At 52.0% G+C, this 14,668-nt stretch overlaps 4 protein-coding genes across 4 annotated transcripts; 2 read left to right on the top strand and 2 right to left on the bottom strand.

Moving 5' to 3' along the window:
* Window positions 1-495: 495 nt before the first annotated feature.
* CMQ_1724 (ifrd domain containing protein) lies at window positions 496-2,154 on the bottom strand (the record flags this gene model as incomplete). Its single annotated transcript, XM_014318803.1, has 1 exon — window positions 496-2,154. One exon carries the CDS (start codon window positions 2,152-2,154, stop codon window positions 496-498), a length of 1,659 nt encoding a protein of 552 aa, XP_014174278.1.
* Window positions 2,155-3,625: 1,471 nt separating this feature from the next.
* Window positions 3,626-5,942, top strand: CMQ_1405 (fha domain containing protein; the record flags this gene model as incomplete). Its single annotated transcript, XM_014318484.1, has 5 exons — window positions 3,626-3,677; window positions 3,738-3,955; window positions 4,056-4,249; window positions 4,314-5,032; window positions 5,089-5,942. The coding sequence occupies 5 exons, from the start codon at window positions 3,626-3,628 to the stop codon at window positions 5,940-5,942; spliced, it is 2,037 nt and encodes a 678-aa protein (XP_014173959.1).
* A 2,894-nt stretch (window positions 5,943-8,836) lies between these two features.
* CMQ_383 (WD-repeat protein pop3) lies at window positions 8,837-10,606 on the top strand (the record flags this gene model as incomplete). Its single annotated transcript, XM_014317462.1, has 3 exons — window positions 8,837-8,866; window positions 9,463-10,098; window positions 10,193-10,606. 3 exons carry the CDS (start codon window positions 8,837-8,839, stop codon window positions 10,604-10,606), a joined length of 1,080 nt encoding a protein of 359 aa, XP_014172937.1.
* Window positions 10,607-11,299: 693 nt separating this feature from the next.
* On the bottom strand, window positions 11,300-14,071 carry CMQ_762 (protein kinase family protein; the record flags this gene model as incomplete). Its single annotated transcript, XM_014317841.1, has 6 exons — window positions 11,300-12,565; window positions 12,617-12,911; window positions 12,981-13,357; window positions 13,415-13,561; window positions 13,630-13,878; window positions 13,949-14,071. The coding sequence occupies 6 exons, from the start codon at window positions 14,069-14,071 to the stop codon at window positions 11,300-11,302; spliced, it is 2,457 nt and encodes an 818-aa protein (XP_014173316.1).
* Window positions 14,072-14,668: the final 597 nt, after the last annotated feature.

Genomic DNA, 14,668 nt, shown 5'->3' with positions numbered 1-14,668 from the left:
ATCATTGGATAAATCTTGGATACACTGCCTCTTTGCAACAAATTAGGCAAGGAAGTTGGGTGGCTGGACAAGGCCGCTCCATCGCACGGCATCTTGCTCGTAGCGCCTACGACGTAGTACAGTACGAGTACGCCCGGCCCCCCAGTGGGCCGCTACTGTAAAAGATAGCTTATCTTGCAGCAGGTATGTGTGCTTGCCTACAAGTACGAGTAGTATTCCGATGTCTACCATGTGGGCGAATCCTTGTTTCTTGTCACTTCTTCGAACAGCACCGTTTGCACATTCCAAGCTACCCATCCGCATACCGCATGCCGCATTTCCCGATAGTTTGGAAGCATTGATACCGGACAGAAATAGGACAAACGAAAAAAGAACGGGTCTACGGAGTATGTGGAAAATATTGTAGAGAATACGAACAGCCAACCCTCTAATAGTACTCCGTACTCTGTACGTACTTACGAAAGCTGGAAGTACAAGCCTTCCAAGCGGGTCCGATCACCCTCTTCTCCTCCGTGCTCTCTTGTCCTGTTTAAACTTCTTCCTCTGCTCCCGATCGACGTCCCACTGGAGCGGCTTAAGACTGGTTGCATGAAGCAGGTCGCTCACCAGCGGATTCTTCATCAGATGCTTGTGCAGTCCCCTCCCAAGCATGATGCGGAGCGTGTCGACACGCACACTGAGAGCCCATGAGTCGATCAGGATAGACTGGTTATGTACCTGCAGCCGCATGCGGTACCCAAGTGCATCAACCACATCTGAGCTACCCGATTTTCCTGTACCACTATCTGTCGTGCCCTCGCCTTCGTCGTCCACAAATTTGCCGGTCCCGCTCTTGTAGGCACTTTGCCCAGACCGAGCTGCTGTAGAGTATTTTGGGCCCGTGCCCAGTTCCAGCGAGGTGGCCACGCTGATGAAAGTCTCTCGGAGGTTGCGTCGGTCTAGCCGCGACGCTGATTTAGTATTGCTGCGGCCATCAGGGAGAATGCCGCGAGATATGTATCTCAACTGTTCTGCGAGTTTTATCGGATCCTCCCGTAGTCCAAACTGGTCCTCTGTGACAGCTTCGTATCTGCGCGACATCTCGAAAAGCAGCCCGATTGCCTCGCTCGCAGCTATTTGGACTTCCGTCGCCGTGCTTTGAAGCTGGTCGATAAACGCCTCTAGTGCGGTCTGACCCTCGGCCACCAGGCTGTTATCATATATGTCGTTAGTAGGCCCTTCGTCCCCGCTGCTATCCTCGTCTTCATTATCGCTGTCGTGGTTGTCCGGCATCATGTACGATGCCACGAATGCCCACATCCGCAACGCAGCTGTCACCACACCGGCACTATCCATGGCCTCCGCTGTCTGTCCATCTGAGGAGACGATATCAAGTAAAAATTTGAGCAGCTCGTTGGCAGATGCCTTTGTCCCGCCGCCAAACACCACAACCATTGTGAGAGCTTCGACCGCAATGACCTTGCTTTTCTCGTGTACATCAGCAGCTTTGCAGACGGCCCTCACCGGACTGAAAGTTGACTCTAGGATTCTGGCGGAGTCTTCTTTAGGACATGTAAGAGTCGTGACTATCAAGGCCTGTAGTGCCAGCATCTGCTCCTCTGGGTCGGTATTACTGCGACGAATACTCTTCAGCAACTGCTCCAAGACTGTCGGAAGTGCGTCTGCAACGCAGCTGCCCAAATAGTGGTCTTGGACTAGCTGCAGGTATGTCTCTAGTGCATTGATACGTGCCTCGTAGCTGGTCCGCTTGCGGTCTTGTAGGAGGGTGATACATGCGTGAAGAGTGTCTTCCGGCGTGTTTTGGCTGGCGGCTGTTCCACGCTCGCCTTCTCCCGTGGTATCCGAGTTGTCGTCTAGCTCAATTTCGGAATCTGTCCCGTCGTCTAGATCGTCATCTTCCAAAGAAAGTTGCTTCATCCGAGCATAGTTCGGATCGGATAGGCTATCTTCGTCTTCTGAGGCATAGCGGCTGCCTTGTCGGGAATTGATACGGGAACTTTGGCGTGAGTTGATACGGGATCCAGATCGAGATTGTGCTCGTGACGAAGAAGGAGAGAGAGAGCCTGGCCCGTTTAAAGGATCGAGCCGCGCTCGTGCTTTGCGCGATATGGTCTTAGTGCTCTGTTTAAGAGCCTTTTTGCGCATGTCGTGCATTTCGTTGTACTAGAATAACTCGCAGCAGTGAATAAATTCGAGTCCAGAATCCTCGAGAACGTGAGCGTCGCTCAGGATGTTCGGCGCAATCTAAGAGGTAGGAACTCGAGAGAGGCAAATGTTGAAGGAAAACAACTCGGGAGGCGAAACCATATAAGTACATATAGTCTGACAGTAGCAAAACGAGTGGATTCTAGAAAACCATATACATGCGCATAAGTCGGTGGTGAAATCTTGTCTGTAGGTGAGCAAAACCAACCAAGAAACCCCAAGAATGTTGTTTTAGTACGAGTCTAAGTATTATCTTGAGATGGGAGAGGGCTTGTGGAGTCACCACAAATATAGCGTAATGTGGGGAGGCCCACCTTCTTGCCTGAAGTCACATGATGCATTTCATCATCGTACGTCGGGCGTCTCACGAGCACATGCTGAGTACGGAGTATACCTATTTTTCCTATGGCTATACTTTAGTGGTAACGTCCTTCTCATGCGTATGGCGTTTTTCGTATTCTGTAAAGGCTGTGCGGACGAAGAGGCATGTACTCGTAGGCAAATGAATGGCTACGGAGCATTACGTGTGAAATGCTGCATACACGTGTTTGTCGCCAAAGTGTTTTGTGGCCTGACGGCAAAAGCATACCGGAGCCGCCGCCAACAAAGATTCTGGTTTCATACGACCTCCTGATCAATGATGTCAGCAGACGTAACTATGAGTATTCGTAGCTTATCAGCGCTAGAGATCGCGCGAGCAAGGATTCTGGTCGTTGCGTATCTTAGGCCATAAGGTGGATCTACATGTAAGCATGTTGAACTGGATGTGAGCAGCTGGAGGTTGAGGTCTGAATGCCACGTCTGTACGGAGTACGAGTACGAGTATGCATCTATCGGATACTTTAGAGGGGTTGTATTAGTCATTCCTGGTTCCGCGAAGTCCGCTTCGTGTTTAATGAATGAGAGCCAGGTGGGCTCAGGTGCTACTCCGTCGGGCAGAATAGAAGCACTTACTAAGATACAATGAGATATGATGGCCTGCCGCCGTCGCCTTTCTGTATCTACTACTTACGCAGGAAAGCACTTGCTCTTTCCCACGTTTCACCTCAGGAGACTTGGCCCCTCTTTCCACTTCTATCCCTTACTGTACGTGTAATTTTACGTTTCCGTACTGTATCTTACTGACAACATCCTCCTGGACTGTCTCTTACAGCGACCTACCCCGCCCAGACACACTGTGATAACACGATAAGCCTGCTGCCTGACGCAAATCACTCCCCACTCCATTCACTCCCAGTGCTATCCAGCCCTTCCTCTTCGTCTATTCTCCCCTCGTTCTGACTCGCCTTGTCTTGCCAACCTGTTCAGTCTTCCATATTGCCATTTATCTGGGCCTCCAGCCTCCGAAAGACCTCCTGTGGGTTATATACATCCACCCTGTTTGTTCGCTCATTGTTGCCGGTCCTGCCGCACCATCAACATGTCCGCTGCGACGGAGGACAAGCCTTCTGCGACGACCAAATATGAGTCGAGTAGGTGCTCATTTTCCTTCGGAATATCGTCTTATATAACTTGTATCTAACTCTAGGCAGTCGTTATCACCCTAGCTCAGAACGATGCTACCTCTCTCGAAGCGTCGGCCCTCCCCATCCGACGTATTTGCTTCTCGCCATCAAAACCGAAGGTACAGATCGGAAGGTCGTCGAAGACTGTCAGCAAGGGCCTTTCGCCGTCCGAGAACAATGCCTATTTCGACAGTCCCGTCATGTCTCGAGCACATGCCGAGTTGACTGCGGACTTGGACAAAGGGGTAAGCAATTCAGAGCCTTAAATGTCTCTCAGGGACGTCATGTCCTGAACGGTTGCGTTCTATTAACGTTAGGGAAGCAAGCTAATCAGGGTTTCATCAGAAAATTCATCTTAAAGATCTAGGCTCGTTGCACGGCACCTCCGTCAACAAGACAACACTGTCCGACGAGTCCACCGTTTCTCTAAAAGTCGGCGACTCTGTCTGCTTCGGCATCCATGTTGCTCGAGGCCTAGAGGTTTTTAGCCCCGCAACGGTGATTGTTGAGTCTATTTTCCACATGGTGTCGTCCAACGTGTCAGTTACCCTTCTTAAGTGTTCCTGGTGTGTTTCTCTACCCTTCTCTACTAACACCTTTCAGGCCTAAGACTGCACAGCCGAAAACGTATCGGGCACCAGAACCCACTGATGAGTTATCTGATGGAGGCAGCGAGTGCGATTGTTCAGGTAGCGACTATCATTCAAACCTCGAAGATTCTTCTGGCGACAAAGACGACCAGTCGGATGATGCAGCGATGGACAGTGTGCTCCACACATCGTCAGAAAGTGACGGAGAGATCGCGGATGTTGCACTGCCTGTATCCAAAACTACAAGCGAAGACTCGGCGAAAGTAATTGAGGCATCGCTGGTGGAGGCGAGCCTTTTTGACGAAACAGTTGACCAGTCACCTGACGACTTGTTGAGCTATGGCGAAGCTGGGAGTGTTTCTGGGAGTAGTGACGCGGACGCAATCGAGCTCGACTACAATGAAGATGAACATGTCGACCTGGCAGGCAATGACAATTCTGATGATGACAGCTTTATGACGGACAGCGAAGAAGACGAAGAAAAAGACGACGACTTTGATGGCAGCAGCCAGGATGGCTTGGACGGCGACGATGCTATGGACGTTGACGATGCCGATGACATGAACGACGACGGCAGTGACTTCTTGAGCTCCGAGATCTCTCTGCTTGATTCCCCAGCGACCAGACCTACCACCTGGGTCCCAGAAACTACTCCTGCCGATGGCTTATGGACACCGCCGTCTGCCTCGATTGCAAGCCCGTCTGATAGGAAGGAAACTTCGAAGAATATTGGTATGTGTGTTGTTTCTCCTTTGCATGCTACTGTGCTAATATAAATCTGTATTTAGCCCACGACGCGGCAGACGATCGGATGGAGGATGGCGAGGCCGCCGCCGATAACAACACCGATGACAATCATGTTGTTTCCTGTAACGATGCGCTACTCAACGTGGCGAAGAAGTGTAACATCTCTTCTATTCTCAATCCATCCCCGCCGCCATCGTCGCCTGTCAGGGAAGCGTCTGGAAAGGCCGTGGCGACTGAAGTTGCCCCTATGGAGCCAGTCGAGGAAAGTCTGACTTCGGCTTACCTCGAGGCTCTCTACCACGTCAGTTACGTAGCAGGTGGCAGCAACCAAAAGATGGACACGGACATTGTTTTGGCAACGCGCTCATCCCCCAACAATCTCCACGCCTCGCCCGATGCTCCGGTATCTGCAAACATCACGTCTTCTGATTTCTCAAAGCCCGTTGCCACTACTGCACTTCTCGAGTCTGGCAAAGCGTTCCTATGCTCCTACCCGAACGAGCCCGCAAGCTTTATTGACGTCGTCGACGTCGTCGAAGATGAGAATGGCGACGCCATGTTGAGTGCGGCTGTCTTCAATGCTCTTAAAAAGAAAATGGAGGCAACCAACAAGAAGCGCAAGGTGGACGAGATGTTGGCAGTACCTGAAGATGTGCCTGTGGCTATGGATAGTGCACTGACTGGATCTTCTTCGGACAGTTTGGGCAACGGAACTCACGGCGACAGTGGGTCGGCTATTCAGTCGCCTCCTAAACGCCAGGCCACAGAAGCTGCTGTGCAGTCCAACAGAAAATTGAAGGGGACAATGTGGGCAGTTGCTGAGAAAATTGGTATTGCTGCTCTGGGTGGTGCTGTAGTTCTGGGGTCTCTGATTTACACTGCCCCCTCTCTTTGATGATGTTGGCATGACTTTGTTATTCCACGACTAACACTGACGAGTGACGTATCTCCTTTCTCATCTTTATTTCCTGTCTTGTTCTCATTCTCCGCTGATTTATAGTTTCTACTATGGCACCCCAGTCATGTATCGTACGTTCCCGACAGGGGATGAAGTTGCGCGGCACGTTAGGACGGAGGATTGGGCACAATGGATGGCAACCGGATGGGGTTTGTATGTTGATTCAACGACATGTTATATCAGTCGCTTTTAGTTACTCGAGCCTATTAAGGCTTTTTCTCCCGTCTTTGTTTTTAAGCAAGTCTTGTGGCCTTTTTTTTAATTCATGAAGTCTTACGACACTATCTACTAATACACAAGCCGGCGGACAGAATTTTCTGTTTTCTGCTCAAGGATATCAGTCCCTCTCAGTTAAATGCTTCATGTATTTTCGTACTTTGCAAGTTGTTTTCCATTTTGCAGGGTGCTAGAGGTTAAGAAGGCATGGTGGAAAAACACTTGGAATCACATCTGGAACAATGATGCTTAGAAACAGACCTATCAAAAGTGTTCGAAGAAGGACGTGAAACAACGGTAATTGCACAAGTTGCGCACCCGGTGTTGTACCAGTGGTGCATATCTACACAGCTCGGTGGTAGTGAAGCGATACTTTCGACGGAGTATTGTCTTACTTCTATCTTATTTAGTTAATCTGCCCTACTTGCAGTCTTGCTGTTGGATTCGTGGAAATGAACAAATTGTCTGAGGCTCGTCCGTCCGATTCGGGGACGACTTCACATAGGACAGTTTGAGTCTCAAGGCCTTCGGGAACTCGCATGTGGAAGTGCAGTCGCATTCTGAGGTTTCACTTGGGCCATTTGTTTTCCGGCCTCTATGCGAGGCACATGATCATGCCCTTTAGGCTTCTTTTCGTGAAATGGTTGCACCCCGGGCCAACACATGGTGCGAACTTGATAGATACAACAATACAACTATAGTAGACCGCGTTTTTCATATGCTTAGGAGAGTACGATGCGCGAGATGGGTGTCGTCGATACAGCGTATATAAGTTGTACGCTGCTTGTTTGCAGCTTCGTTTTCCTGAAGCCGAGGAACTTCAACTGCAACACGACTGTTATTCGTATCCGCCACGATATCTTCAAGGGGTGCATGTTGTGCTATGAGCATCGATTGTATGAGCTCCAACACCGATGCAGCATGTGGAATTGTGCCGTGGCTGTCCTTGAGAACAATGACAAGGCAGTCCACTGAGTCTCCACAGTTTCAATCCGCCGCTCGTGTCGATCTAAAACGTGCGACGAGAAAGCGAGCGGAAAGCCGGGGAGAATGGGTCGATCTGTCTTTCCTGAGCCGGGAATCGGGGGGATCAGAATGAACCACAACGTTTCAGCAACCAGTGCTTACCCTAGGACAAGGAGGCGGTGAGGCCAGGGAACTCCTTCGTGTGCTTCCCAATGCTTGCACTTCTCGGTGAGAGCATGGCGGACGGGGAAAAGATGTACACAGACAAAGGCAGAGGTCGGTATGGCATGAGTGTCGGAAGAGGGCTTGGCAGGTTCGCTGATGTGCTGAGATGGCGGTAACCCTGATTTATTACGCAACAGCAGGTCAAATGGACCGAGAGACAAGGCAGCTTGCCTTTTTGTCTGAAAAAAAACTGAGACGAGACAATATGAGCAGACTCTTGGTGCTGAAACCGGTCTGCAGGGACAGCCTGCGATCCTCTAGAACGCGCAAACTTTCTCGTATCCGTCAGGTATCTTAGACAAGATGTCAGACACAACGAAAATATAATAACCACCGACCTTTCATGAGTTCAGTGGCACACGGAATAGCAACTAACGATATCGCGGCCCAGATGCACCCTTGCGCTATTTTGTTTATCGGGTTTGCACATACTTATATCCGGGGAATCCCGTCTCGACCTCGCCTGTCTGGAGTTCAACCACAGTCCAACGACTTTCGAAATTCTTGATAAGACGGTTGGTCCCTGCAAGGATGTCAGCCGAACACTTCTGTGACGATTTTGTCCTCGGGTGGCCAAGGAAGCGTTGTGGCTGCGACCAGATAATCGAGCCGTGTTTGTATTGTTCCGGGAGCTACCTTGAGTGAGTATGTGGTGTCAAAATTGCATTGATCGCCTCATAGTTTTCTGACACTCCACTAGATGCCCCAGCTGTCCTCACTGTCACGGACTCGCATATGTTGAAGCTCCCTGCCCCCATAGCCAGAGTTCATTCGACACGCCAGTTGCTTCAACCTCCTCTGACACATCCGCCACGCCGTCTTCGGTGGAAGTTTCGACGGCTATACCTATTAGGACGTTGCCTTGCAGTTCAAAGAGCCAGCGATCCCTGTCCTCTTCCAGAGACAGTGATACAGGGACCGAGGCAGAAAATTCGGAAGTAGACAGCTCTAACAACAGAAGTGGCTCCTCATCCACGACGTCTTCACCTTCTTCAAAGTCGTTGCCCTCTCCCTCTACTCTGCCCTCACCATCGCCTAGAAGAAGATCGCGATACCTAAGCGACGGTGAAAAAACATCGCCAGATGGGAAACCTCACAGCAGTGAAAGGGAAAACTGCGAAAGAAGCGGCAGTGACAGACGATAAGAGGCATCATGTACGCAGCATGACTCTCAATATTGGGATTCGGATTATGACAGAGGTAGTACTTGAGACATATCGCTCTACAATAATTAGCAGTTCGATTGCAGCAATCGCAACATTCAAATCGTTGAAGTATTGCCTAATAGCTATAAGAATTGAGAAATGGGAAGAACTGTGATTGACTATGTATCCTAGTCGTGCTAGAAAGAACCCATTGTAAATGGGAGACTATACGGAGTAATGCGAAGTTCTTTTGGGTGAAAAAGAATTCGAAGGCAAAGCATGCTCATGGTAGGCAACAGTAGCTACAGTGTAAGTGACGCGTACCAACTAGCCACGCTGCCATCTTTATAACCGTCAGAAATGTGTAAGATTTGGGCTATCATGTAAATATGACCTGTCATATTACCAGCGTAGGTCTTGAGGGTATACAGAGATCTTCTACGCAGTATCCGTCTGTGCAGGTGCACAGATTGCAGATGCGATGCAGCCAGAACATGCCAATACGGATACGGGTGGCTACATATAAACATCTGAGATCACTGACACACTTGTGACTGGGGACATGTCGTTTCAGGTCCATATTACCTTTTGCATACGCGAACTTGTTGTCGTTATTTTCTAGTCTTTCTCCGTCAGGGCGTTGCTGGTGTAAGTGATCACGTGATATACAAGCCACGAAACATGACTAAGCAAACAGCCAGCGCAGGTAATTGGGAGCTTTGGAAATTCCCCACCTCCCATAGCCACAAGCGATCACAGCTGGCGACGTTCTCCTCTGCTACCAGAACGGACATTTGACGAAAGCCAGAATGTCGGTCATTCTATGCACAGGTGGGCCATTTCCAGGTCCCGGAATTGGGGAGATGTCTGTGGAGAGACGCAGCTAATAGACCGCGGGAAATCAGCCGGTTACGACCACACGATCCGGTAAGAAGGCTGACTGTTCTTCGAGCCTCAGCGAAACAGCCGCTGACGGCGTGCTACCCGACACCCCCCCGCCCCCTAGACCGAACTGGAGCCCAGAGGCTGACGGAGGTGCTGACAGGTTTTGGGAGGCACTGTCGGGCATCTGCTCGCGTACCATTCAGCACCCAGATTCGCAGGTGAATCGGCTATGCATCTCGCCAGACAAGCGGTTTCTGGCGGCGGCGGGCCACCACACGGTCAAGCTTTTCGACATCAAGTCGACCAACCCGAATCCGCTTCTGGTCTTTGAGGGACACACGACCAACGTGACGGGCGTGGCATTCCACTGCGAGGGAAAATGGATGGTGACGAGCTCCGAGGACGGCACGGTCAAGATCTGGGACACGCGCACAGCCATGATCCAGCGGTCGTACAGTCATGGCTGTCCGGTCAACGACGTGGTGATCCATCCAAACCAGGGTGAGATCATTAGCTGCGACCGCGGCGGCAGCATTCGCGTGTGGGACCTGTCCGAGAACAATTGCACACACGAGCTGATCCCGGAGGAGGACGTGTCGGTGGCCTGCGTGACTATGGGGATCGAGGGCTATCTGCTCTGCGCAGCGAACAACAATGTGAGAATGGTGGCGAATCGGAGAGGGAGGGGGGGAGCGAGAAGAGAGAGAGAAAGAGAAAGAAAGAAAGAAGGCGCGGCTGACTTTTCCTTAGGGCAACGTCTTCATCTGGCAGATGTTACCAATGTACGAACGAACGAAACCGGTTCCGATCACGCAATTCAACGCCCACAAGGAGTTCATCACGCGCATCTTGCTGTCGCCCGACGGCAAGCGGCTGGCTACGTGCAGCGCCGACCACACGGCCAAGATCTGGGAGGTGGACACGACGCCGCTGGCCCCCGACGAGACGCCCAAGCCGCTCGTGCTCAACGCCACGCTCAGCCAGCACCAGCGCTGGGTGTGGGACTGCGCCTTCAGCGCCGATTCGGCCTATCTGGTCACCGCCTCGTCCGACCACTACGCCCGCCTGTGGGAGCTGCACAGCCAGCAGGTCATCCGGCAGTACAACGGCCACCATCGCGGTGCCGTTTGCGTGGCCTTGAACGACTACTCCGACACGCGATAGGCTGCAGGGACCAGGAACCCGGGAGGTCATGCCGTACGAGAAGGAGAAGCCAGTGGTGGCCGCTCCTGTCCCCTGCTTTCGTTCTGTCCGCCCTGCCATCTCCACGCTTTTGCTTTTCGCCCCATTTGAGACCGGACGAGTTGGGGGAGATGGTGAGGCGATCGGCGAGCCGACAGGCTTCCATCCATCCAAACCAGACTGCGCCAGACGGCCGACTGAAGAGCGTGCAGCAGAGTACACGCTTAAGAATTGAGACTAAAGGACACTCCTGAGCTGACGTGGAGATTTCTCCTATCGTGAGCGAGAGATGGCTCGTCCAAACAGAGAGAAAGAGAGAGCTGGACTTCACCTGACTTTCGTGTGGGAAGGATACCCGATGCAGGGAAGAAGAGGCAAAGATGCCATTTGCAAATACGGACCGTTTATATGCGATTACTTGAATAGGATGGGCAGTTGGCACACTGAACGCTATGCTTATGAGGATATCCAAAGATTAGGACAAAACAAGAATGCATCGTCTTCTCCCCATCCCTCTTGGTATCCCATGTCGCTGTCCCAGTCGCGACGATGCTGCCGCGTGGCCAATCAAACTTGCCGCTTTCATGTATCTGATATTAATAAAGTCCCCTATACGTCACTCAAATGAAAACCAAGGCCCCTGCCTCTGCCTCTACCAAGTGCTTTCCCCTTCTCTCACCAGCCATCGCCCCAGTCGTCGGCATCATCTGTATCTTTTGGCTTGAGGTCAATCTTTTTGGGAGCTGAGGCTGTCTTTGGTGTGGATGACAGCCTAGTCGAGGTTGGTCGCTTGGTGTTGGCGTTGCCAGATGTTTTCGAGAGGCCTTTTGGCAGCGGCTTGCTGGTACCCTTCTTGTTCGCCTGCGCCGCAAGCCAGCCGGCAAAGTCGGGCTCCGAATCATCTGCGCCGAACGGCTGCACACCGCCACTGCCGCTGCTGACCGCTTGGTTCGCTGCTGTGGTCGTAGTCTTCTGTGCCTTGGGCTCAAACGGGTCTTCGTCTGCCGCCGGGGAGTCCCACGCATCGGCTCCGTTCTCGTCGCCAAATCCGTCGTCCATGGAGCCCCACGCATCGGCATCTTTGCTGTCGTCTTGTGCAAAGTATGATTCGGCTGCCACATTGGATGTCGACGAATCTCGGGACATAGGTGCCGATGTCGGCGGAGACTTGACCGCCTGGCGATGCAGAGCCGAGGCAGACAATGTTCGGGCGGCCGCAGGTTTAGCAGCTGCTACAGCTGATACAATTGGTGCAGCTTGGACTGGAGGAGTCGGCTTGGCTGCCGGGGCGCCGTTTGCAGACAACCCCTCTGCCCCAATCTCGCCTGCCGCTGTTGATATCTTATTGGTAAAGGACGATATGGCCCAGCCGGCCCACGACCCGGCGGATCCTGCGGATCCAGATCCATTTGTCTGGCCGCCGGGCTGTGGCGTGCTCACACGCTCAATACCATCGGCTGTGGCCGTCGGTGGTGGCAGTGCGGTCTCTGGCATGCCAGAGGCTGCCTTTTGGATTTTGTGCATGAATGCCTCCATAGTCTTGAAGGCCTGGTCTCGGATCGGCTTCTCTTTGTCGAGCAAAAGAGGACATATAGCCGGCAATATTCGGAGCGCGCTGTCATCCGGGGTGAAGTACTCTGTTGTGGCTGCCAGAGCCATGAGCGAGGCATTGCGAGCATGTACAAAGGGGTCACGCATTGACCTTGAAAATGCCGCGATCAGGACCTTGGACCTTGACGACGTGCCGAGATTCTTGGCAATCTTTCCGAGACAGATGGTGGTGTTGGTGCGAATGCCTGGCTGTTCGTCGTTGGCAGTCTTGGCCAGATACCGCAGAAGCTCACCATTGATCGTGCGCTCAGAAAGCTTGGTGATCAACACCAAAACCGACTTCAGTGTCTGTTCACGCACGACAGGCGCCAGATCTGTGAAGCCGCTCACCTGTGGACAATGTCAGCAGACCGCGTGGAGCAGCACAGAAGCAATACATACAACTTGCGGAAATATTTTGTCGTTCACAGTCCGCTGCGAAAGCCGGTCTATCATGAGCGGAAGGCTATCAAGCAGGCACACACGAATGGCCCGGTCAGGGTTTCCGAACAGTCGGATGACCACCGGGGTGATCTTTGTATCAAAGTCCTCATTCGAGAGCTTTGTGCCGATCTTCATGACAATGGAGAAAGCTTTGGGGCCGGCGCCACCAAACTCGACCGATTTCAGGAGTTCGGGAAGCACTTTCATCTTAAAAAAGTCTTCCGGGAAGTCATCCGTCAGATCGCTGAGGTCACTGCGTCATGTAAGCATGCGACACGGAAACAGCAGGTTGCAGGGAACAAGAGATGGGGCTGGCTCGTACTCCAAGAACTGTTCCCGCTCTGTTTCGGACTTGACCCCGAGGTTTTCAATTCCATCCGTCAACTTGATTAGAGGCGAATCGAAAAAGGCACCGCTTCGCTGTCCTAATTCGAGGAAGTTGCCAACAGTTATTCGCGCTTTGGGATTGGCGTTCACGAGCCTCTTGTAGCCGGTCTGCATCGTGGGTGGGATGCCCTTGGTTTGGCCAGCCTGGTCGGTCCCAGTGTAATCGCCGTTGTTGAAAGCTTCGTATAGCAAGATGCCGAAGTTGAAAGAGTCCACGGCCGAGTGGTTGCAGCGCTTAATCGCCTCCCACCCATTCCTCACAAGCTCCGGGGGTGTATATCTGCCTGCGTCAGGCACCAAGCTCCCTAGATTCTAGACGACAGTGTTAGAAAAGAGAGTGTGAGCATGGCTTAGCAGATGGCAGCGTACATAGATAACGGCCTCGTCATCTTTGACATTGCTCAACACCTCAAAGCCACCGAGCTTCCACTCGCCGCTTTCGGATGTGAAGACAGACGAGACTTTCAGACTGCCGTGAACTGACGATGCCTCATCATTGATGAATTTTATGGTTCTCTTCGGTCGTTGTCAGTATAGGTTCAGGAGCGCTCCCCGTCGATGGAGAAGGGCCGAGAGGTCCGTACCGCGATGTTGAACAACCCCCATTTCAGCGTTTCCGGGCTCACGCTCTTTCGCTTCAGGTGCCATCTGAGCGGAACAATGCGTTCGGTTGCAATGTATATGTATGTGTCTGTTTCGGAAGTGTCCAGCACCTTGATCACGCCGGGATGTCGCAGGGTTCGAAGCTTCTTGAGCGCATTGCGCGCCAATGGCAGACGTGCCTTATTTGCGGTGATGTCGAAGGAGAAGATGCTGCAGTCGGAACCGTCTTCCTGGTGGGTGTCAGCTGGAAGTCCCAGACAATACAACGGCTGGGTAGTGGACGGCTGGCAAGGAACGTACTCGACGAGTTCCGTTGTATAAGGTCCATATTGATGGATCGAGATCGACGCGGTCGCCAAATGAATAAGGAAATGCCGATCCTTTGGCGATGGCCGATGCGACCGCGGACTTGAAGAATTCCATCAACGGACGACAGCCCTGCCAGAAGGCTGGAATAATGGGGCAGGTAAGCAAAGAAGCAAAAGGCTCGTCGACAGCGGTGTTGTCGCGTCGCAACACGAACGTGTTATACTGGTAATGAACTAGACGTTGACGATAAGTGGCCCCTCCTACCCATTCTGGCAGAAGATGTCACCGGGATATCGTTGTTCCGGGCCCGACAACCACTTCGCAAATCGTCTGGTTTCACAACAACTCGACGCTGATGCGATGATTAATGATTGGCGAGTGGATGTCTGCGCCAGCTTACAGTGATTAGTGAGATGTCTGTTCCTGTGAATTCTGTGCTTTTCATGGTCCTTCGCCTGTTTTCTGTCTCCTTTCTACTAGCTCTGGTCCACAATGTTGGGGATCGTCTTATACTGTCGGGAAAGCACAGGTATGTCTGAACCTTTACATTCCCACTCGATTCGCACTGCTTTTACACCCGCAATTTCAAGATCCAACAGATGCTGGAGATAGCATCGGCTAAATCAAAGAAGCCGGAAATTTCCGGGCGCATTTTCGGGGTGCAACCACTCTGTATGAGTTAGGGTTCGGACGCATTCAATATAGGAACTA

Source organism: Grosmannia clavigera (assembly GCF_000143105.1).
Source record: "Grosmannia clavigera kw1407 unplaced genomic scaffold GCSC_140, whole genome shotgun sequence".
Lineage (NCBI taxonomy): Eukaryota > Fungi > Ascomycota > Sordariomycetes > Ophiostomatales > Ophiostomataceae > Leptographium > Leptographium clavigerum.
The sequence above is the reverse complement of the archived record's forward strand: the minus strand, read 5'-3'. Positions and strand labels throughout refer to the sequence as shown.